This window comes from Salvelinus fontinalis, chromosome 4 (assembly GCF_029448725.1).
Source record: "Salvelinus fontinalis isolate EN_2023a chromosome 4, ASM2944872v1, whole genome shotgun sequence".
NCBI lineage: Eukaryota > Metazoa > Chordata > Actinopteri > Salmoniformes > Salmonidae > Salvelinus > Salvelinus fontinalis.
This window is the reverse complement of record NC_074668.1, coordinates 85,508,568-85,532,734: the sequence shown is the minus strand read 5'-3', so window position 1 is coordinate 85,532,734 and position 24,167 is coordinate 85,508,568. Positions and strand designations below refer to the sequence as shown.

The 24,167-nt window shown below is 48.8% G+C and overlaps 1 protein-coding gene across 3 annotated transcripts in view; it reads left to right on the top strand.

Moving 5' to 3' along the window:
- Nucleotides 1-23,808, top strand: part of LOC129854554 (transducin-like enhancer protein 3-B) — a 29,587-nt gene extending 5,779 nt beyond the window's left edge. Inside the window, exons 6-8 of one of the 3 annotated variants that reach the window (XM_055921754.1) lie at nucleotides 10,295-10,357; nucleotides 10,639-10,713; nucleotides 21,831-23,808. In XM_055921754.1, coding sequence (XP_055777729.1) covers nucleotides 10,295-10,357; nucleotides 10,639-10,713; nucleotides 21,831-21,899 — 207 coding nt within the window. In that variant the 3' untranslated portion in view covers nucleotides 21,900-23,808. Of the gene's footprint in view, nucleotides 1-10,294; nucleotides 10,358-10,638; nucleotides 11,880-21,830 lie in introns of those variants that run through there. The other 2 variants (XM_055921753.1, XM_055921752.1) reach the window with 2 other exon arrangements.
- Nucleotides 23,809-24,167: the final 359 nt, after the last annotated feature.

The window sequence follows — 24,167 nt, the reverse complement described above, 5'->3', positions numbered from 1 at the left end:
CCGAGAGCCTCCCTCTTTAGCGCCAGACAAGTGAGTTCTGAATATATGTGTCTTAGAAATAGTTTTCCCATACAAACTTTATTTGTCCAAACTCAGAATCAAATCTGCTTCCCCAAAATAACATGGTAGCTGTGGTAGAACGTTTATTTTGATTGGTGATTTTCTGCATTTATCAGAGTGCCGTCAGGTAGCCTGATTTCAGATTTGTCCATGGAAACAGGATTATTATTATTAGGGAAATGTGTTTTTCTTGCAAAGCTTGTAAATGTTTTAATCAAACTATTATATTAATCTGATTATTCACAAATAATCACACTGTGTGCATGTATGTATGTACTCATTAAGTCTGACACATTGTGCTGTGTCTGTTTGTAGGGGATTGGAAAGCAAGACCTATGATTGTTCAATGACACAGACACACAACCTTAGTCGATGCCCTCAGTCTTAAATGCTTCTCAGTCACACAGGCAGACACACACCTCACGTTCTCATTGCCTCCTGAAAAACACACGCACACATACGAGACCTTAGTCTATGCCCTCAGTCATAAACACTCCTCAAAGTAACACACACACACACACACACACACACACCGACTCCCTTCCTGTCTGTGAAAACGCTGACGGACTAAATAGCGAGCGGGGCAGGCGGCCTGATGGGGCTGCTTTGATAAGATTAAAGTGAAGTCTGGCAAGGACTGAGTGTGTGTTTGTGTGTGTTTCTCCCAGTGACGAGTCTGACTCCACTAAAGGCAGCATGCAGAGCCAGCCAGCCAGTCTAAAACCTCATTAGGTCAGCTGCCTCTCAGCAGAAAGTATTAATCAGCAGTAGAAGCCAACCAGAGGGCTCCCTCCGCCTCAGCCTGGCTGTGAGTGGAGGAGACATTAGACCTGCCTCACTACTGGAGAAACAGACAAAATGGCCGCCTTAGAGAGAGGAAGGGGGAACAGTGCTCAGTCAAACAGTCTGTCAATATCCACCGGGCTGTGAAGCGGGCTTTTTAGTGGCGAGGTGATTTGTGGCATCTATCACGCAGTCTTCTTTAGTCTCCCTCTGGTTCCTTTCATCTCTCTTCTGTCTTTCCTGGTTTCTCGCCCTTTCCTTGATATTTATTTTCCTCCTCTTTACCCCCACCCCCTTCTCAGTGGGCTGTGCAGTGAGAGATGGGTTGTGCCTGTGTGTCATTAGCACTGTAATATGATGTATGAACATGGGCTTTAGGCAGGCTGGTCGAGGAGGAGGGGATGGGCTTTAGGCAGGTTGGTCGAGGAGGATGGGATGGGCTTTAGGCAGGCCGGTCGAGGAGGAGGGGATGGGCTTTAGGCAGGCTGGTCGAGGAGGGGGGGATGGGCTTTAGGCAGGCCGGTCGAGGAGGAGGGGATGGGCTTTAGGCAGGCCGGTCGAGGAGGAGGGGACGGGCTTTAGGCAGGCCGGTCGAGGAGGAGAGGGGGGACAGGCTCTAGGCAGGCTGGCTGGTCGAGGCGGACGGGCTTTAGGCTGGCTGGTCGAGGAGGAGAGGGGGACGGGCTGTCGTTGACTCACCCTCCGGGCCTGCAAGGTTAATAGCAGCAGTGGGAGGATGGTGGATTGGAGCAGCATGGCTGATTTATCAGGATGAGAAGTGTGTGCGTGCGTATGTGCGTCTGCATATTTTTGTGGCTGCCTATATACGTGTGTGTGTGTGTGCCAAATGTGTCCCACGGGGAACTAGATCCCCCAGAAGGTTCTGTCAGGCTCTTATCACTGACAGGAGGTGGGAGGTGGGAGGGAAGGAGATGGACAGGGGTGGGATGGGAGGTGGACAGGGGGAAGAGCGAGGGAGGATGGGCAGTGGGAAGAGCGAGGGAGGATGGGAGGTGGACAGTGGGAAGAGCGAGGGAGGATTGGAGGTAAACAGCGGTGGGATGGGAAGTAAACAGAGTGAGGATGGGAGGTGAAGGATGAAACCGCTGTGTAAACAGGTTAATGGACTGGCCCTCTCCCTCGCTCGCCTTTTCTTTAGCAATAAGACCAATGGAGTCTAGTGAGTGGTGTGAATAATGAATGACCCCCCCATCGCTCCCCACTGAACACTAGTGTTTATGATGACATCAGTGTGGTGTAAACAGTGAGCATCTCTCTCTCCTCTTATCCTGGTTGCTGGTGGTGAAGGGAGGGGGAGAGGAGGTGGTGTAAACAGTGAGCATCTCTCTCTCCTCTTATCCTGGTGGTGAAGGGAGGGGGAGAGGAGGTGGTGTAAACAGTGAGCATCTCTCTCCTCTTATCCTGGTTGCTGGTGGTGAAGGGAGGGGGAGAGGAGGTGGTGTAAACAGTGAGCATCTCTCTCTCCTCTTATCCTGGTGGTGAAGGGAGGGGGAGAGGAGGTGGTGTAAACAGTGAGCATCTCTCTCCTCTTATCCTGGTTGCTGGTGGTGAAGGGAGGGGGAGAGGAGGTGGTGTAAACAGTGAGCATCTCTCTCCTCTTATCCTGGTTGCTGGTGGTGAAGGGAGAGGAGGTGGTGTAAACAGTGAGCATCTCTCTCCTCTTATCCTGGTTGATGGTGGTGAAGGGAGGGGGAGAGGAGGTGGAGTAAACAGTGAGCATCTCTCTCCTCTTATCCTGGTTGCTGGTGGTGAAGGGAGGGGGAGAGGAGGGTTGGTCTGTATTATTGGATGCAGGCAGCATATTGTTCCCCCTGCTCTGAGTAGGATTTACTTGGTAGTGGAGGAAACATGGCTATCTGTCTTTGCCCCCTTTTTTCAGTGGAGCTAGTTTGTGTGTGTGTGTGCTCCCTTCAAACACGCATGGATATGTGTACATACAAAGCTGCATGTACATAATATAAACATACTTATAGTCTAACACATCCTGGCGGTGCCCCGGGTGGGTAGGCAGCGCAGGGCTCTATGGCAGCCATGGGGGTGATTTTGTTTTGACAGAGCTCTTATGATGCGGCGGCGTGGGGTGTCAAGGGTGGTGCGGGGTGGAGATAATCACCCTCACTTCGCTGTCAATAAGTGATTTTAATTAGCGCAGCTCATTAGGCTGCCACGGCAACGAGGCCCGCTGAGCGCTGTGTCTCTCAGTGTGTCAGTGTGACGAGTTCAGAGGGTACTCCATCTTATTCGCTGCTTAGTTTCTCGCTCTCATATTTTCTCTCATATTTTCTCTCATATTTTCTTTCTCTCGCTGTTGCTCTGATTGAGAACCTGGGCTTTCTTCCTCAGGCGCTCAGTTTTTCCACTGTGTTTGCTCAATTCCTCCCCTGCTTGTCGATAACGAGGCTTCACAGAGAGGGAGCTTTTATTTAGGGTCCTGTTTGTGGCCTGAGTGGGAGGGAGAGAGGTGTGTGAGGGAGAGCTTGTTCAAATGAATTATTTCCACAGGATTCTAGGAATTGTTTGCCAAGGTGATGATAGTCGACTTGTCTGTGAGCCAAAACAAACGGCCTGGGAGAACACACACATGGATGGAGGTTACTAGTGTCTGTGAAACGTGCTTCATCATTCTGGTCAGCCTGGATCTGCTGCTACAGTCCCACAAGACGATGAAGGTCTCCTTGAAGCCGTTTTGTGTTACACAACCACCCCACTGGGTTTTATGTGTCAGTCAGAATGCTGATCCAATGGAATGGACAAGTGTCTGGTTGCAGGGATAATTAAAGGAAATATTGTGTGTCTGTCCATTCTCCAGGCCCCTATAATGAACTTAGAGATTTGTAGAAAAATAGCAACAATTTTCTATGTTCCTTGTGACAGGATGGAGGTTTGTGTGAGTTAGCCCTCCCTCCTGTGTATGTGTGTGTCAGGTTCCAGTAGCATCTGTCTGTCTGGTCTCAGTAGTGTGTCCTTGCCTATTAGGAGTGGCCCCTGGCCCAGCTCCCAGCCAATCAACAGGGAGGTAAATGCATACATCAATAAACTGTTAGACCCCGATCTGCTGCACGTGAACAATGAGGGGCCGGGAGGAGGAGGGATCTGCTGCACATTAACAATGAGGTGCCGGGAGGAGGGATCTGCTGCACATTAACAATGAGGGGCCGGGAGGAGGGATCTGCTGCACATGAACAATGAGGGGCCGGGAGGAGGGATCTGCTGCACATGAACAATGAGGGGCCGGGAGGAGGGATCTGCTGCACATTAACAATGAGGGGCCGGGAGGAGGGATCTGCTGCACATTAACAATGAGGGGCTGGGAGGAGGGATCTGCTGCACATGAACAGTGAGGGGCCGGGAGGAGGGATCTGCTGCACATGAACAATGAGGGGCTGGGAGGAGGGATCTGCTGCACATGAACAGTGAGGGGCCTGGAGGAGGGATCTGCTGCACATTAACAATGAGGTGCCGGGAGGAGGGATCTGTTGCACATTAACAATGAGGGGCCGGGAGGAGGAGGGATCTGCTGCTCATGAACAATAAGGGGCCGGGAGGAGGAGGGATCTGCTGCACATTAACAATGAGGGGCCGGGAGGAGGAGGGATCTGCTGCTCATGAACAATAAGGGGCCGGGAGGAGGAGGGATCTGCTGCACATTAACAATAAAGGGCTGGCAGGAGGGATCTGCTGCAAATGAACAATGAGGGGCTGGGAGGAGGGATCTGCTGCACATTAACAATGAGGTGCCGGGAGGAGGGATCTGCTGCACATGAACAATGAGGGGCTGGGAGGAGGGATCTGCTGCACATTAACAATGAGGGGCTGGGAGGAGGGATCTGCTGCACATGAACAGTGAGGGGCCGGGAGGAGGGATCTGCTGCACATTAACAATGAGGGGCCGGGAGGAGGGATCTGCTGCACATTAACAATGAGGGGCCGGGAGGAGGGATCTGCTGCACATTAACAATGAGGGGCCGGGAGGAGGGATCTGCTGCACATGAACAGTGAGGGGCCGGGAGGAGGGATCTGCTGCACATTAACAATGAGGGGCCGGGAGGAGGGATCTGCTGCACATTAACAATGAGGGGCCGGGAGGAGGGATCTGCTGCACATTAACAATGAGGGGCTGGGAGGAGGGATCTGCTGCACATTAACAATGAGGGGCCGGGAGGAGGGATCTGCTGCACATTAACAATGAGGGGCCGGGAGGAGGGATCTGCTGCACATGAACAGTGAGGGGCCGGGAGGAGGGATCTGCTGCACATTAACAATGAGGGGCCGGGAGGAGGGATCTGCTGCACATGAACAATGAGGGGCTGGGAGGAGGGATCTGCTGCACATTAACAATGAGGGGCCGGGAGGAGGAGGGATCTGCTGCTCATGAACAATAAGGGGCCGGGAGGAGGAGGGATCTGCTGCACATTAACAATAAAGGGCTGGCAGGAGGGATCTGCTGCAAATGAAAAATGAGGAGCTGCTACTGAGGCAGAGGATTGCAATGATGGCCTAGTAGCGTGACGTCTTTGAGACGGATAGGGAAATGTGTGTGTGGATCATAAACCACTGTGGCTCTCTGGTTCAACGTGTGACACTGTGACTACCTGTCACCAGTTGTTTTCCTGCCAATTGAAACCTCATCAGTCTCGTCCTCTCCACTCGGCTAGCGGCTTCCAGCGACAAACAGGCAAATGGTTTTCAACACAGAGCTATTGACAAGGCCATCCTCTGAGAGGCCTCTATACTAGCAGCACCAGACAGCTCTGAGCCACTGAGTACCTGTAATTGTGGAGCCGGAGTGAACAGCCTTTACTGGCACGCCGCTCAAGGGCTTGCTTTTCATTGGCTTAAAGTGACAATACCCTATTTTATCCGCCTCCTGGCCTAAAAGCTGTTGGCGTTGAGTCGACGCCGTGCGTGCGTACACTGGAAATTGGACCCATTAGGTGGTCGGCAGTCCAAGTCTTCCCACGACGTCAACACTCGTTGGCACCATTTTGTTTCTCTGGTCTCTCTCCAACATATGAATGTGATGGGGGGGTTCTATACCGTTATGTATTGGGATAATATTGTATTAAAGGTCCCTGGTAATTGCCAGCCCTAGGCGTTATGAGGTAGCGTTATTTACTGAACGAGTGTAGTGAAATCATAAGTAGATCTTCCACAAGTGTCCATAAAATGACATCTGACTAGTATTCTACTGAAACTCTGCTACTTGTCCCCTCTATGTTTACTGGGTAGTGATTGGCTCCTGACATCTGACTAGTATTGTACTGAAACTCTGCTACTTGTCCCCCTCTATGTTTACTGGGTAGTGATTGGCTCCTGACATCTGACTAGTATTGTACTGAAACTCTGCTACTTGTCCCCTCTATGTTTACTGGGTAGTGATTCACTCCTGACATCTGACTAGTATTGTACTGAAACTCTGCTACTTGTCCCCTCTATGTTTACTGGGTAGTGATTCGCTCCTGACATCTGACTAGTATTGTACTGAAACTCTGCTACTTGTCCCTCTATGTTTACTGGGTAGTGATTCGCTCCTGACATCTGACTAGTATTGTACTGAAACTCTGCTACTTGTCCCTCTATGTTTACTGGGTAGTGATTCGCTCCTGACATCTGACTAGTATTGTACTGAAACTCTGCTACTTGTCCCTCTATGTTTACTGGGTAGTGATTCGCTCCTGACATCTGACTAGTATTGTACTGAAACTCTGCTACTTGTCCCCTCTATGTTTACTGGGTAGTGATTCGCTCCTGACATCTGAGTAGTTTTGGCCTTTTGACAGCCGATATAACAGTTTCTTTCTGTGTCTTTTGAATGGAGTTCCCTGGATGCTTTTGGTCAGTCGGTATCTTAGGCCTTTTCAAAGGAGAGAGGATGCCTGCCTCTGAGGAGAAAAGAGAAGATTAGTGACAGGTGATGCTCAAGGATTTCTTACCCCTCAGTATTTATAGAGCACTTTCCATACATTCTGTTCATACATTTTTAGACTTTTTCTACATCCTGGTCAGAGCCAGGAGTACCTCACCAGCTGACCAGAACAGGAACAGGTACTCCAGAGTCGACGTTAAGGGCGGGAGAACGTTCCAGGAATGTTGTAACCTGGACGAACCCTAAAGGCAACACGCCGTTGGTGAGGTCACGGCTGTCTGAGCACCTGGTGTTCCAGCTCGGCTTGTGCCAGCGACCTGCTCATCCAGAAAGAACAGCGTGTATACTCAACTCAGAACACCTTCCAGTCCATGCAAGTCCCTTTATACCAGGAATAGGGAATGAACGATTGAAAATGGTGGCTGTTTTGTTGTCTATTGTGCATGTTATGTGTAGTGTGTTTGAAACACTGAGGATATTTGGTTGTTAGTTTGAGTCCAGCCTCTACAGATCTAGCTGTGTGTCTCTTCTTGTTTCCAGGGATGAAGACTAGTCACCCCCCGCGCTCCCCTCCTCCTCCCTCTTATCCCCCATTAATTTCTCCCTCTGATCTGATCGACAGCCCAGAAAAATTCTATTTAATGACCTGCCTCTGTGCGCGTAATATGATTTTACAGCCTGCTATGGTCAAGCCCAGGCCAAATTTACATAATGATCACCACCGTCAGACAGGGCCTGCTGGGCCGCCGTTGCCCTGGCAACAGGAGAGAGCGGGGACAGGAATGGAAGGGGGAGGATGTAGATGGAGGGATTGGAGGAGGGGAATGAGAAATCTGAGGGGAGTCTGCCTGGGGTTAAGGGGGTTGTGAGTTCCTGACAGGTCAGAATAGGTCTCTCTCCCCCCACATCCCCTCATTCCCCTTCCTTCCTTCCCCCGAGTCAAACAGAAGAGTGACACCACAGCAGGGCAAAAGGCCACTACCACCCCCTTTTTCTTCCATCCCCTCTTTACTATTAAACGAGGTAAAATGAGAGGAATGCGTGAAGAAACAAAGGAGAAAAGCCCCCGTCTCTCTGTCCCACGCTCACATACACCTGCTGGGCCATCTGCCCCACAATCCATTAGTTCTTCTCTCCCCAACACAGTCAAATTAGATTAGCTTAGTGTCAAGTCTCTCCCTCTTTTGCTCTCTGGAAATAAGTTAGGAGGAAAGGGTGTTTTGGCGACTATGTATGTGGATATTCAAGAGCAGCACAACTGGATCCAGAACTCCAAATGTGGGGCTCTAAAGTGCTCTGTCTGAATCAGGCCCGAGGTATTGTCCCCCCCGCTCTATACCAATGATGTTGGTGATAGATATTGCTTGTCAGCCAGCCTCCCCTCTCCTTTCTCTCCCTGTCTTCTGTGAAATGGCTGCGTAGTAATTGTGAAGTATTACCCTGGTTTGTCTTCCTCCTCCCAAATGGTAATATCATATTTCAAACTGCTAATGAAATAAGGCCAGCTGTCTAATGGATGTGGGATAGAGGGAGACCAGAGTTGGTTTGTTTTAAGGAGAGCTCTTCCCCCCCCCCATTCACTTCAGTTAAGAGTAATGGGACATCCGGCGTCTAGATGGACTCTGGAGTGGACTGAGGGATTTAGGTGTGTGTGTGAGGGGAAAAACATGCCCCCTTGCTGTGTTATCAAGCATAGTGGTGTGTGTGTGTCTGTCTGTGTTCAACCAACCAAAACTGAAATGGTTTCTTGGAAGGTGCGGTGGAGGTGTAAACATTGACATTGTCATCTTCTCTGTGTCTGTTAGTAATCCAAGCTGGCTGCTGATGTAGTCCTCTCTCTCTCTGTTAGTAATCCAAGCTGTCTGCTGATGTAGTCCTCTCTCTCTCTGTTAGTAATCCAAGCTGTCTGCTGATGTAGTCCTCTCTCTCTCTGTTAGTAATCCAAGCTGTCTGCTGATGTAGTCCTCTCTCTCTCTGTTAGTAATCCAAGCTGTCTGCTGATGTAGTCCTCTCTCTCTGTTAGTAATCCAAGCTGTCTGCTGATGTAGTCCTCTCTCTCTGTTAGTAATCCAAGCTGGCTGCTGATGTAGTCCTCTCTCTCTCTGTTAGTAATCCAAGCTGTCTGCTGATGTAGTCCTCTCTCTCTGTTAGTAATCCAAGCTGGCTGCTGATGTAGTCCTATCTCTCTCAGTTAGTAATCCAAGCTGGCTGCTGATGTAGTCCTCTCTCTCTCTGTTAGTAATCCAAGCTGGCTGCTGATGTAGTCCTCTCTCTCTCAGTTAGTAATCCAAGCTGTCTGCTGATGTAGTCCTCTCTCTGTCTGTTAGTAATCCAAGCTGGCTGCTGATGTAGTCCTATCTCTCTCAGTTAGTAATCCAAGCTGTCTGCTGATGTAGTCCTCTCTCTCTCTGTTAGTAATCCAGCTGTCTGCTGATGTAGTCCTCTCTCTCTCTGTTAGTAATCCAAGCTGTCTGCTGATGTAGTCCTCTCTCTGTCTGTTAGTAATCCAAGCTGGCTGCTGATGTAGTCCTCTCTCTCTCTCTCAGTTAGTAATCCAAGCTGTCTGCTGATGTAGTCCTCTCTCTCTCTGTTAGTAATCCAGCTGTCTGCTGATGTAGTCCTCTCTCTCTCTGTTAGTAATCCAAGCTGTCTGCTGATGTAGTCCTCTCTCTCTCTGTTAGTAATCCAAGCTGGCTGCTGATGTAGTCCTCTCTCTCTCTGTTAGTAATCCAAGCTGGCTGCTGATGTAGTCCTCTCTCTCTCTGTTAGTAATCCAAGCTGTCTGCTGATGTAGTCCTCTCTCTCAGTTAGTAATCCAAGCTGTCTGCTGATGTAGTCCTCTCTCTCTGTTAGTAATCCAAGATGGCTGCTGATGTAGTCCTCTCTCTCTGTTAGTAATCCAAGCTGTCTGCTGATGTAGTCCTCTCTCTCTCTGTTAGTAATCCAGCTGTCTGCTGATGTAGTCCTCTCTCTCTCTGTTAGTAATCCAAGCTGTCTGCTGATGTAGTCCTCTCTCTCTCTGTTAGTAATCCAAGCTGGCTGCTGATGTAGTCCTCTCTCTCTCTCTGTTAGTAATCCAAGCTGTCTGCGGATGTAGTCCTCTCTCTCTCAGTTAGTAATCCAAGCTGGCTGCTGATGTAGTCCTCTCTCTCTCTCTCTGTTAGTAATCCAAGCTGTCTGCGGATGTAGTCCTCTCTCTCTCAGTTAGTAATCCAAGCTGGCTGCTGATGTAGTCCTCTCTCTCTCTGTTAGTAATCCAAGCTGTCTGCTGATGTAGTCCCCTCTCTCTGTTAGTAATCCAAGCTGGCTGCTGATGTAGTCCTCTCTCTGTTAGTAATCCAAGCTGGCTGCTGATGTAGTCCTCTCTCTCTCTCTCTGTTAGTAATCCAAGCTGTCTGCGGATGTAGTCCTCTCTCTCTCAGTTAGTAATCCAAGCTGGCTGCTGATGTAGTCCTCTCTCTCTCTGTTAGTAATCCAAGCTGTCTGCTGATGTAGTCCCCTCTCTCTGTTAGTAATCCAAGCTGGCTGCTGATGTAGTCCTCACCATGTTCCTCTCTCTTCCAGACTGAGATTGCTAAACGGCTCAACGCAATTCTCGCACAGATCATGCCTTTCCTGTCACAAGAGGTGAGTGCCCCACACATCCATCCTAATGCTGTCTTAACATAAAACACTTCTGCTGTTCCCATGGTTGTGTAGGCCTGTTGAATAGAGCCTCTTTTCAGCCCTATATGATTGAAGCTTTATCCCTGTTCACATGTAAAGGTTTTGATTAGTTTAACCCAAGATGACTCTAATTCTGTCTTAATAAATCTGTCTATGAAACAGGCTCTATAACCATCGAGACTTGCGGTACAGTAGCCCAGCTAAAGTTGGCTAAACCTTGTCTCTGTGTTTCTCCCCAACAGCACCAGCAGCAGGTTGCTCAGGCTGTTGAGCGTGCCAAGCAGGTCACGATGACTGAGCTCAATGCCATCATCGGGGTACGTGGACTTCCCAATCTGCCTCTCACCGTGTGTACCCCTCTTACTTTACTTCATTCAGCCAGAGACGGGGGTAAACCTGCATGTACGGAGGGGGCCGCTATTCCACTAGCAATATACTGTCTCAACTCTCATTTCACAAAGATTTAGGCCCATCTATCTCATAGATCTCGTTCACAGTAGACTACATGTTGTTTGATAATATATTTATATATATATAGCCCAGTGTGGAGTTGGTAGCTAGGTAGAGGATGTTACACTAGTAGTATGTAGACCAGGGTTTTCCTAGACACTGTCTGTCCGTTCCCCCAGCACTACACAGCTGACTCAAATAACCAACTCATTTGAATTCGTGGTGTAGTGCGATGGCAAAAACCAAAAGGTGCACCCGGGGGAGGGAAAAGGATTGAGTTTGGGAAACTGATGTAGAGGATGGTTACTGTAATGTCCTGGTAGAGGATGGTTACTGTAGTGTCCTGGTAGAGGATAGTTACTGTAGTGTCCTGGTAGAGGATGGTTACTGTAGTGTCCTGGTAGAGGATGGTTACTGTAGTGTCCTGGTAGAGGATGGTTACTGTAGTGTCCTGGTAGGGGATGGTTACTGTAGTGTCCTGGTAGGGGATGGTTACTGTAGTGTCCTGGTAGAGGATGGTTACTGTAATACCCTGGTAGAGGATGGTTACTGTAGTGTCCTGGTAGGGGATGGTTACTGTAGTGTCCTGGTAGAGGATGGTTACTGTAGTGTCCTGGTAGAGGATGGTTACTGTAATGTCCTGGTAGAGGATGGTTACTGTAGTGTCCTGGTAGGGGATGGTTACTGTAGTGTCCTGGTAGAGGATGGTTACTGTAGTGTCCTGGTAGAGGATGGTTACTGTAATGCCCTGGTAGAGGATGGTTACTGTAATACCCTGGTAGAGGATGGTTACTGTAGTGTCCTGGTAGGGGATGGTTACTGTAGTGTCCTGGTAGGGGATGGTTACTGTAGTGTCCTGGTAGGGGATGGTTACTGTAGTGTCCTGGTAGAGGATGGTTACTGTAGTGTCCTGGTAGGGGATGGTTACTGTAGTGTCCTGGTAGGGGATGGTTACTGTAGTGTCCTGGTAGAGGATGGTTACTGTAGTGTCCTGGTAGAGGATGGTTACTGTAGTGTCCTGGTAGAGGATGGGTACTGTAGTGTCCTGGTAGGGGATGGTTACTGTAGTGTCCTGGTAGAGGATGGTTACTGTAGTGTCCTGGTAGGGGATGGTTACTGTATTGTCCTGGTAGGGGATGGTTACTGTAGTGTCCTGGTAGGGGATGGTTACTGTAGTGTCCTGGTAGGGGATGGTTACTGTAGTGTCCTGGTAGGGGATGGTTACTGTAGTGTCCTGGTAGAGGATGGTTACTGTAATGTCCTGGTAGGGGATGGTTACTGTAGTGTCCTGGTAGAGGATGGTTACTGTAGTGTCCTGGTAGGGGATGGTTACTGTAGTGTCCTGGTAGGGGATGGTTACTGTAGTGTCCTGGTAGGGGATGGTTACTGTAGTGTCCTGTTAGGGGATGGTTACTGTGTCGTGTCCTGGTAGGGGATGGTTACTGTAGTGTCCTGGTAGAGGATGGTTACTGTAGTGTCCTGGTAGGGGATGGTTACTGTAGTGTCCTGGTAGGGGATGGTTACTGTAGTGTCCTGGTAGGGGATGGTTACTGTAGTGTCCTGGTAGGGGATGGTTACTGTAGTGTCCTGGTAGGGGATGGTTACTGTAATACCCTGGTAGAGGATGGTTACTGTAATACCCTGGTAGGGGATGGTTACTGTAGTGTCCTGGTAGAGGATGGTTACTGTAGTGTCCTGGTAGGGGATGGTTACTGTAGTGTCCTGGTAGAGGATGGTTACTGTAGTGTCCTGGTAGAGGATGGTTACTGTAGTGTCCTGGTAGAGGATGGTTACTGTAGTGTCCTGGTAGAGGATGGTTACTGTAGTGTCCTGGTAGAGGATGGTTACTGTAATGTCCTGGTAGAGGATGGTTACTGTAGTGTCCTGGTAGGGGATGGTTACTGTAGTGTCCTGGTAGAGGATGGTTACTGTAATACCCTGGTAGAGGATGGTTACTGTAGTGTCCTGGTAGAGGATGGTTACTGTAGTGTCCTGGTAGGGGATGGTTACTGTAGTGTCCTAGTAGGGGATGGTTACTGTAGTGTCCTGGTAGGGGATGGTTACTGTAGTGTCCTGGTAGGTGATGGTTACTGTAGTGTCCTGGTAGGGGATGGTTACTGTAATACCCTGGTAGAGGATGGTTACTGTAATACCCTGGTAGGGGATGGTTACTGTAGTGTCCTGGTAGAGGATGGTTACTGTAGTGTCCTGGTAGAGGATGGTTACTGTAGTGTCCTGGTAGAGGATGGTTACTGTAATACCCTGGTAGAGGATGGTTACTGTAGTGTCCTGGTAGAGGATGGTTACTGTAGTGTCCTGGTAGAGGATGGTTACTGTAGTGTCCTGGTAGAGGATGGTTACTGTAGTGTCCTGGTAGAGGATGGTTACTGTAGTGTCCTGGTAGAGGATGGTTACTGTAGTGTCCTGGTAGAGGATGGTTACTGTAGTGTCCTGGTAGAGGATGGTTACTGTAGTGTCCTGGTAGAGGATGGTTACTGTAGTGTCCTGGTAGAGGATGGTTACTGTAGTGTCCTGGTAGAGGATGGTTACTGTAGTGTCCTGGTAGGGGATGGTTACTGTAGTGTCCTGGTAGAGGATGGTTACTGTAGTGTCCTGGTAGAGGATGGTTACTGTAGTGTCCTGGTAGAGGATGGTTACTGTAGTGTCCTGGTAGAGGATGGTTACTGTAGTGTCCTGGTAGAGGATAGTTACTGTAGTGTCCTGGTAGGGGATGGTTACTGTAGTGTCCTGGTAGGGGATGGTTACTGTAGTGTCCTGGTAGGGGATGGTTACTGTAATACCCTGGTAGGGGATGGTTACTGTAGTGTCCTGGTAGGGTATCTTTGGAGGGCTGCACTAGCTTGCCACACTATGTCACCACCATACCCCTCCCACGTGCAGCGTTGCCTCTGTCACCACTGGTTTTTCATTATGAGTTGATGTACCTTATGTGATGCACTGTCTATATGATTTACCAGTTACCATGGTGGTTTTGATTAATTTATCTTCAATTATACATACGTCTGACGGTGATACATACTATCCCACTGGTCAGCAGTGTGTCGGTCAGTCAGCAATCTGTCCTTCAAGGGGCCCCCCTCCTGCAATGGCTGAGAGAGTGGCTGGTGTTGGTTGTGAACTGAGAGAGTGGCTGGTGTTGGTTGTGAACTGAGAGAGTGGCTGGTGTTGGTTGTGAACTGAGAGAGTGGCTGGTGTTGGATGTGAACTGAGAGAGTGGCTGGTGTTGGTTGTGAACTGAGAGAGTGGCTGGTGTTGGTTGTGAACTGAGAGAGTGGCTGGTGTTGGATGTGAACTGAGAGAGTGGCTGGTGTTGGTTGTGAACTGAGAGAGTGGCTGGTGTTGGTTGTGAACTGAGAGAGTGGCTGGTGTTGGTTGTGAACTGAGAGAGTGGCTGGTGTTGGTTGTGAACTGAGAGAGTGGCTGGTGTTGGATGTGAACTGAGAGAGTGGCTGGTGTTGGTTGTGAACTGAGAGAGTGGCTGGTGTTGGTTGTGAACTGAGAGAGTGGCTGGTGTTGGTTGTGAACTGAGAGAGTGGCTGGTGTTGGTTGTGAACTGAGAGAGTGGCTGGTGTTGGTTGTGAACTGAGAGAGTGGCTGGTGTTGGATGTGAACTGAGAGAGTGGCTGGTGTTGGATGTGAACTGAGAGAGTGGCTGGTGTTGGATGTGAACTGAGAGAGTGGCTGGTGTTGGTTGTGAACTGAGAGAGTGGCTGGTGTTGGTTGTGAACTGAGAGAGTGGCTGGTGTTGGTTGTGAACTGAGAGAGTGGCTGGTGTTGGATGTGAACTGAGAGAGTGGCTGGTGTTGGATGTGAACTGAGAGAGTGGCTGGTGTTGGATGTGAACTGAGAGAGTGGCTGGTGTTGGTTGTGAACTGAGAGAGTGGCTGGTGGTGGTTGTGAACTAAGAGAGTGGCTGGTGTTGGATGTGAACTGAGAGAGTGGCTGGTGTTGGATGTGAACTGAGAGAGTGGCTGGTGTTGGATGTGAACTGAGAGAGTGGCTGGTGGTGGTTGTGAACTAAGAGAGTGGCTGGTGTTGGTTGTGAACTGAGAGAGTGGCTGGTGTTGGATGTGAACTGAGAGAGTGGCTGGTGTTGGATGTGAACTGAGAGAGTGGCTGGTGTTGGATGTGAACTGAGAGAGTGGCTGGTGTTGGATGTGAACTAAGAGAGTGGCTGGTGTTGGATGTGAACTAAGAGAGTGGCTGGTGTTGGATGTGAACTGAGAGAGTGGCTGGTGTTGGTTGTGAACTAAGAGAGTGGCTGGTGGTGGTTGTGAACTAAGAGAGTGGCTGGTGTTGGTTGTGAACTGAGAGAGTGGCTGGTGTTGGATGTGAACTGAGAGAGTGGCTGGTGGTGGTTGTGAACTAAGAGAGTGGCTGGTGTTGGATGTGAACTGAGAGAGTGGCTGGTGTTGGATGTGAACTGAGAGAGTGGCTGGTGTTGGATGTGAACTGAGAGAGTGGCTGGTGTTGGATGTGAACTGAGAGAGTGGCTGGTGGTGGTTGTGAACTAAGAGAGTGGCTGGTGTTAGATGTGAACTGAGATGTTCACAGAGAGGGTAACGTAAAGACCTGGCTGAGATTAGAGCGGTAACACTGATCAGATCATGGAGCTTTGCTCTGATTCCACTTTGCCAGTAAGGATGTTTTTAATTGGATAAGGGGCCCCAGCCAGTGCAGTCTTCATCGCTACCTCTCAGCCTTCTTATTCCTCTACAGGCTCACCAGTTGTGTCCTGAAGCTGAGATTACACTTACTGTTATAGCCTCTCCCCACCCCCCACACACACACCATCTTAGAGCTCTATGGAAACTAGGCTATAGAATTTAACCATGTTGTGGCTGTATCGTAATAAGGCTTCACCTAGTAATCCCTTCACCCTGAAAGTCAAAGCTCTCCTCATTCCACTTATTTGATCTATTCCAGTCGTGGCAGACCTGATCCAGTTAACCAAGGGCTTGCTGATGAGTTGTGTGTTTCTAGGAGCAGTCACATCCATCTGGGAATCTGAACACTCTGAAATGATAACACCTCGTCTTCCTAAGTTCCTAGAACATCTTTTGTTCCTTCCGCCCTATTATATAAAGCTAACATGCTAGCTGTTTTTACTAGTTCGAGCTAGATGACCCCCTAGCTGTCAGTAGCTATCCTGAAGCCCTTAGCGGTTAGCTATCTGATCCCCTAGCTGCCAGTAGCTATCCTGGAGCCCTTAGCGGTTAGCTATCTGATCCCCTAGCTGCCAGTAGCTATCCTGGAGCCCTTAGCGGTTAGCTATCTGATCCCCTAGCTGCCAGTAGCTATCCTGAAGCCCTTAGCGGTTAGCTATCTGACCCCCTAGCTGCCAGTAGCTATCCCGAAGCCCTTAGCGGTTAGCTATCTGACCCCCTAGCTGCCAGTAGCTATCCTGAAGCCCTTAGCGGTTAGCTATCTGATCCCCTAGCTGCCAGTAACTATCCTGAAGCCCTTAGCGGTTAGCTATCTGACCCCCTAGCTGCCAGTAGCTATCCCGAAGCCCTTAGCGGTTAGCTAGCTGACCCCTTAGCTGTCAGTAGCTATCCTGAAGCCCTTAGCGGTTAGCTATCTGACCCCCTAGCTGCCAGTAGCTATCCTGAAGCCCTTTGTGGTTAGCTATCTGACCCCCTAGCTGTCCGTAGCTATCCTGAAGCCCTTAGCGGTTAGCTAGCTGACCCCCTAGCTGCCAGTAGCTATCCTGAAGCCCTTAGCGGTTAGCTAGCTGACCCCCTAGCTGCCAGTAGCTATCCTGAAGCCCTTAGCGCTTAGCTAGCTGACCCCCTAGCTGCCAGTAGCTATCCTGAAGCCCTTAGCGCTTAGCTAGCTGACCCCCTAGCTGCCAGTAGTTATCCTGAAGCCCTTAGCGCTTAGCTAGCAGTTAGCCAGCCCCATAGGTGGGGTCAAGCCGGCCGGAGGCAGATATTGGAATTCAATTAAGGCAATGAGCCAAGACTGTGTCCCCCGTTTCCAAGGTAATTACTTCCTCCTCTCCTCCCAGCCACCAGGCAGTTTAATTTGACTGTCCAGCGGACAGACAGACAGACACGCCTTTGCCATTAAGCAGGGGCAGGGCTGTTGTGCTCGGCAACTTGGCACACATACACACAAACACTATGAAAACAGGCTTTTATTTGTTGGAGGAAGAGATGGCAGGAAATCAATCTCCATGCTGCCACTGTGTGGAGGAGAGAGCAAGGGATAGAGGGATGGAAGAAGGGAGGTCACATATTCAGAAGCCAGCAGGGTTTGGCTAGTTGATGTGTGTGTCTGACTAAACTATGTCCCGTGTCAAACAGAGGCACATACACACAATCACACTCCTATCAGAGGGAGAAACTAAATTGACAGGGAGACGGACAGAAGTGTACTCTTAACCCTGTTTTCTTTAAACCTAGGGGACTCAACTAGGTCATCTTTACACTGAGGGACTCAACTAGGTCATCTTTACACTGAGGGACTCAACTAGGTCATCTTTACACTGAGGGACTCAACTAGGTCATCTTTACACTGAGGGACTCAACTAGGTCATCTTTACACTGAGGGACTCAACTAGGTCATCTTTACACTGAGGGACTCAACTAGGTCATCTTTACACTGAGGGACTCAACTAGGTCATCTTTACACTGGGGGACTCAACTAGGTCATCTTTACACTGGGGGACTCAACTAGGTCATCTTTACACTGAGGGACTCAACTAGGTCATCTTTACACTGAGGGACTCAACTAGGTCATCTTTACACTGAGGGACTCAACTAGGTCATCTTTACACTGAGGGACTCAACTAGGTCATCTTTACACTGAGGGACTCAACTAGGTCATCTTTACACTGAGGGACTCAACTAGGTCATCTTTACACTGAGGGACTCAACTAGGTCATCTTTACACTGAGGGACTCAACTAGGTCAGCTTTACACTGAGGGACTCAACTAGGTCAGCTTTACACTGAGGGACTCAACTGGGTCAGCTTTACACTGAGGGACTCAACTAGGTCATCTTTACACTGAGGGACTCAACTAGGTCATCTTTACACTGAGGGACTCAACTAGGTCATCTTTACACTGAGGGACTCAACTAGGTCATCTTTACACTGAGGGACTCAACTAGGTCATCTTTACACTGAGGGACTCAACTAGGTCATCTTTACACGGATGGACTCAGCTAGGTCATCTTTACACGGAGGGACTCAGCTAGGTCATCTTTACACGGAGGGACTCAGCTAGGTCATCTTTACACGGAGGGACTCAGCTAGGTCATCTTTACACGGAGGGACTCAGCTAGGTCATCTTTACACGGAGGGACTCAGCTAGGTCATCTTTACACCGAGGGACTCAACTAGGTCATCTTTACACCGAGGGACTCAACTAGGTCATCTTTACACGGAGGGACTCAACTAGGTCATCTTTACACGGAGGGACTCAATTAGGTCATCTTTACACGGAGGGACTCAACTAGGTCATCTTTACACGGAGGGACTCAACTAGGTCATCTTTACACGGAGGGAATCAACTAGGTCATCTTTACACGGAGGGACTCAATTAGGTCATCTTTACACGGAGGGACTCAACTAGGTCATCTTTACACTGAGGGACTCAACTAGGTCATCTATACATTGAGGGACTCAACTAGGTCATCTATACATTGAGGGACTCAACTAGGTCATCTTTACACTGAGGGACTCAGCTAGGTCATATTTACACTGAGGGACAGACATGCAGAGTAATTTGTCTGAGAAAGAAGATCCATAGACTTAACTCAGCGCTGATGAAGAGAGACGTGTGTGTGTGTGTGTATATATATATATATACATATGTATGTGTGTGTATATATATATATATATATATATATATATACACACACACAAGTATATGTGGACACTCCTTCAAATCAGTGGATTCGGCTATTTCAGCCACACCTGTTACACACCTGTTAGGTGTATAAAATCGCATGCAGCCATGCAATCTCCATAGACAAACATTGTCAGTAGAATGGCCTTACTAAAGAGCTCAGTGACTTTCAACGTGCCACTGTCATAGGATGCCACCTTTCCAACAAGTCAGTTGGTTTAATTTCATGAAATGGGTTTCCATGGCCGAGCAGCCGCACACAAGCCTAAGATCAACATTCGCAGTGCCAAGCATCAGCTGGAGTGGTGTAAAGCTTGCCGCCATTGGACTCTGGAGAAATGGAAATATGAATCACGCTTTACCATCTGGCAGTCTGATTAACGAATCTGGATTTGGCAGATTCCAGGAGAACGCTACCTGCCCGAATGCATAGTACCAACTGTAAAGTTCGATGGAGGAGGAATAATGGTCTGGGTCTGTTTTTCATGGTTCAGGCCCCTTGGTTCCAGTGAAGGGAAATCAAATTGCTACATCATACAATGACATTCTAGACGATTCTGTGCTTCCAATTTTTTGGCAACACTTTGGGGAAGTCCCTTTCCTGTTTCAGCATGACAATGCCCCCATGCAGAAATGGTTCGTCAAGATTGGTGTGGATAAACTTGAGCAACACACTCACACACACCCAGTCCTCCAGAAAGGGAGCGACACACACACACACACCCAGTCCTCCAAAAAGGGAGCGACACACACACACACCCAGTCCTCCAGAAAGGGAGCGACACACACACACACCCAGTGCTCCAGAAAGGGAGCGACACACTCACACACACCCAGTCCTCCAAAAAGGGAGCGACACACACACACACACCCAGTCCTCCAGAAAGGGAGCGACACACTCACACACACCCAGTCCTCCAGAAAGGGAGCGACACACACACACACCCAGTGCTCCAGAAAGGGAGCAACACACTCACACACACCCAGTCCTCCAGAAAGGGAGCGACACACACACACACACCCAGTCCTCCAAAAAGGGAGCGACACACACACACACCCAGTGCTCCAGAAAGGGAGCGACACACTCACACACACCCAGTCCTCCAGAAAGGGAGCGACACACACACACACACAGCGCACCCTGACCGAATCACCCTGACCGGGTCAGATTTCTTTTCCCAGTAGTCAGTCAGTCTCCGCTCCCCAGGCCAGTGTTATCTCAGGAGATATACTACCTGCTAATCTGTCCTCTTCCCCAGGCACAGAGTGACCTGAGAGAGAAGGCGCTCCAATAAACAACATATTCCAACAGGGCTGACAACCCCCAACACAACACTGCATTCCTGCCAGTTTGTATGCAAACTGTTTATATGGTTTCCTACAGTAATATCGCTCTGCACAGACAACAGTTTATACACTGTTCCCCATTGTGTCCCATAACACAGGTGCACTAATCTAGCTCTCCAGACAACCAGCACAGTTGCTGTACAAACAGATTGCACATGATGTTCCAGAACGTTAACCCATTCCAAAGTAATCACGGATCTGTTCCTTGTTAATCTTACCAAGTAGACAAACTAGGTGGCCATTTTAATTTAGGTAGTGTGTGTGAAGCTACTAGCTTTTTAGCACCACCTTGTTCTTAGATAAAGGTTAACAGGACAGGATGAAGTTACCCCCAGACACTGATCTAAGACCAGTTTAGCAAGTTTCCACCCCAATGGTTAAAGTTGGGATTTGGGCAGGGAAAGCTGATCCTAGATTAGTACCTAGGGGCAACATCAATGGGTAACAGATGGGTTACTGTTGGTGTTTTGCATATCTGATCTAGTAAACCCTATGTAAATGGTCATCTTTTGGACACCGGACACACGATGCATGTAAAACACGTATTACAGCGCCCGTTCTGTTGTTGTTCTTGGCCAAACATTTGCTATTTGGAGGAACCACTCGCTCACTTTGCATGTTTTTATTTGCTGCAGATTTGAGTGTCAAATTCACATTTCCATTTGGTTTGAGTGTGCCCCTTTTTCCACACAGAGGGCATTTGTCTGCAGTCACATTGGCTCAAACCTCTGGGTAGTACCTCATTATTTACATATTAGATGTCTGGTAGATATGGCTTTGGTTTCCATCTAGGTGGAGCGTAGCAAACTGGCTAAATGGACACTACATAGTCTGTAAAGAATATAGCAATTAGACTGATTTTAAGACCAGACTTTTATTTTGCCCTATACGTCAGTATGTGTAGGCCTATCCCTCTATTTAATGAGTATTTTTTTACATTTTTTAAATGTATTTTTCTACTCAACACCTGAAAACTAATTAATACACGCCACTGTGTGACATAAGAACCTCAGCCATTGCAGGTACCTCAGCCCCCTTGAAGGACTCTCATACTGCTGACCAACGATGTGTTCTCACAGTTCATTTCACTTTGGACATTGTGTTATCGTAGCCTTACCACTCAAACTGTACTGCATTGCATGCACCTGTGATTAGCCTCCTAGCATTAGCAAGCATGGAGCTATAGCTAGCATTAGCAAGCATGGAGCTATAGCTAGCATTAGCAAGCATGGAGCTATAGCTAGCATTAGCTAGCATGGAGCTATAGCTAGCATTAGCAAGCATGGAGCTATAGCTAGCATTAGCAAGCATGGAGCTATAGCTAGCATTAGCAAGCATGGAGCTATAGCTAGCATTAGCAAGCATGGAGCTATAGCTAGCATTAGCAAGCATGGAGCTATAGCTAGCATTAGCAAGCATGGAGCTAAAGCTAGCATTAGCAAGCATGGAGCTAAAGCTAGCATTAGCAAGCATGGAGCTAAAGCTAGCATTAGCAAGCATGGAGCTATAGCTAGCATTAGCAAGCATGGAGCTATAGCTAGCATTAGTACTGAGCTAGATCTAGGGAAGTCCTCAATTGCGTACTCTTTGCGTCCTCTCTCCTCGTCTCCTTAAAACCCATTGGATGAGAAAGCCAGAGGTCCCTCCCCTCTGACCTCCTCAATGGGTTTTGAGAAGAAGAGAGGACTTGAGTGTGCAATTGAGATCTTCCCTAGCCACAGCTACCTCCTCTTACCACCCTTTTTCTTTGACTCCTACAGCAACAGCAACATGCTGTCTACCCAGCCTTCATGGTCAGTGTTTGGGAGAGGGATGGATGGAGGGAATGAGAAGAGATGTGGTTGACGTTTGTTTGAATTGCTGCTACTGTTAGCATGTCAAGTGGTTTTGTAACGACAGATAACCACTGTGTGGTAGGAAGTCGGGAACTAAAGCATGCATTGGGTGTCTCGATACTGAAAGTTGGCTTCCTTCCCTTTGTTTGCTTTCCTTGATCCAAAAAAAGGCTAGTGCGGGAAAGGAAGCACTTCAAAGTATTGGAACCCAGCCTCGTTTGTTTCTATGCTCTTTAGTCAGGTAGTCTGCCAGCCAGTCTGCCAGTCAGTTATTCTTTCATAGTGTTGATGTTGCTTCCAGCTGACTCTAACAGTCTGTCTGTGGGAGCTGTGATTTGCCCCGTTAGCTTAAATAGTCTCTTCCCTGCTCATCCCCTCCTGACAAAACCCGGCTAAGATTTGGAGTCATTTACACAGATGAAAACAGATAAGTGTGAAAGGAAGTCGGTCACCTCTTTATCCAGGAATATTGAATCGGAGGCAGTTTATTTCCCCATCCCTCACTCCTCTCCTCGTCCGCCTCGGTGGCCCCTTAATGAGACTTCTTGATGATGCTTCTCTGCATGCTTCCCTCATTAGGCACCCTCAACAGGGACTTCTCTGCTCTATCCTTACCTCCCTCCCTAACACACATAGGCCTCTGCTCCACACACCACCAGCACAATATTGATTAACAATCCTGCCTGTCTAAGTGGGTTCCATCCATTCTATACCGCCAGCCCCTCAGCTCCAGATAATGAGCCTACTGGATAATAGGCCTATTGTTGAGACCAGACTTGATCAACCTTTACTGTTAAAAGGCTTACAAGCTCTGTATGTGTTTCCCCCTCCTCTCCTAATGAGTAGTATGGGTCAGGGGTATAATACTCCCAGCTATCAGGAAGGTCAATAGATTGGTTTGGGACTGACAGTTGATGGATGTGCTAAGTGTTATTTAACCTCGTTTTAAAGCACTCGCTTCCCCTTTTCAGCTGAGTGGCTATTTAACTCCCGCCTGTTAGTCTGGATCCCTGAGTCAATCTCGCTCTCCCTCTCTCACTGTCTCTCTCTCTCTTCCTCTGTCTGTCTCTCACTGTCTCTCTCTCAGCCTCTCTTTCTCTCACGCTCTCTGACGTTGACAGGCTTTTGGGAGGGCTAAGTGTCTGTGTCCCGCCCTCTCTGCCTGTTAACAGGCTTTGCCAGAGGGCCAGGAGGTGGGCGGCTGGCTTTGCTTGTTGGGTGTTGAAGGGTTTGCAGTTTTGATTTTCACCTGCGGTCATGTCGTGTGTGAAATTAACCCTATGTGCAACCCTCTGGGAATACATCCCCAGCCATGTTCCTGTCTGTAGTGTCTGCTAAAACAGTGCACATAGAATAGAGATCTTCCAGTAGGAAGCCTGCTTTGAAGGACGGTTAACTAGCAGTTGTTGTGTATCAGCTGCTTCTCACTAATTGCTGCAGGCAGCTGGTGTTTGGGCGCAGTTCATCCAGTATTTATCAAGTATATTCTGTTCATAAAATGAGGTGGACTTTCTTTAGTGCGACGTGTGTGTGTGTGTGTGTGTGTGTGAAGGATATGGGGTGTGTGTGTGTGTGTGTGTGTGAAGGATGTGTGTGTGAAGGATTCCCACGGTGTGTGTGTGTGTGTGAAGGATATGGGGTGTGTGTGTGTGTGTGTGTGAAGGATGTGTGTGTGAAGGATTCCCACGGTGTGTGTGTGTGAAGGATATGGTCTGTGTGTGTGTGTGTGTGTGTGTGAAGGATGTGTGTGTGAAGGATTCCCACGGTGTGTGTGTGTGTGTGAAGGATATGGTCTGTGTGTGTGTGTGAAGGATACGGTATGTGTGAAGGTAGTGTGTGTGTACGGTGTGTGTACGGTGTGTGTGAAGGTAGTGTGTGTACGGTGTGTGTGAAGGATACGGGGGGTGGGTGTGTGTGAAGGAAACGGGGGGTGGGTGTGGGAAGGAAACGGGGGGTGGGTGTGTGAAGGATATGGGGGGTGGGTGTGTGAAGGATACGGGGGGGGGGGGGGGGGTGGTGGTGATGGCCTTATTGCTAAGGATGGTTCTTACCTACTGGTCTCTAACAAACAGGACTTTGCAATTTAATTCAACTCCCCAATCCTTCCTCCTTCCCATGGTTTAGGACTGTTATTGGGGAGGGAAGGGAGACTAACAACTTTATGTACTAGGACAGTGGTTCTCAAACCTCTCCTCAGGGACCCCTAGCCGGTCCAAACCTCTCCTCAGGGACCCCCAGCCGGTCCAAACCCCTCCTCAGGGA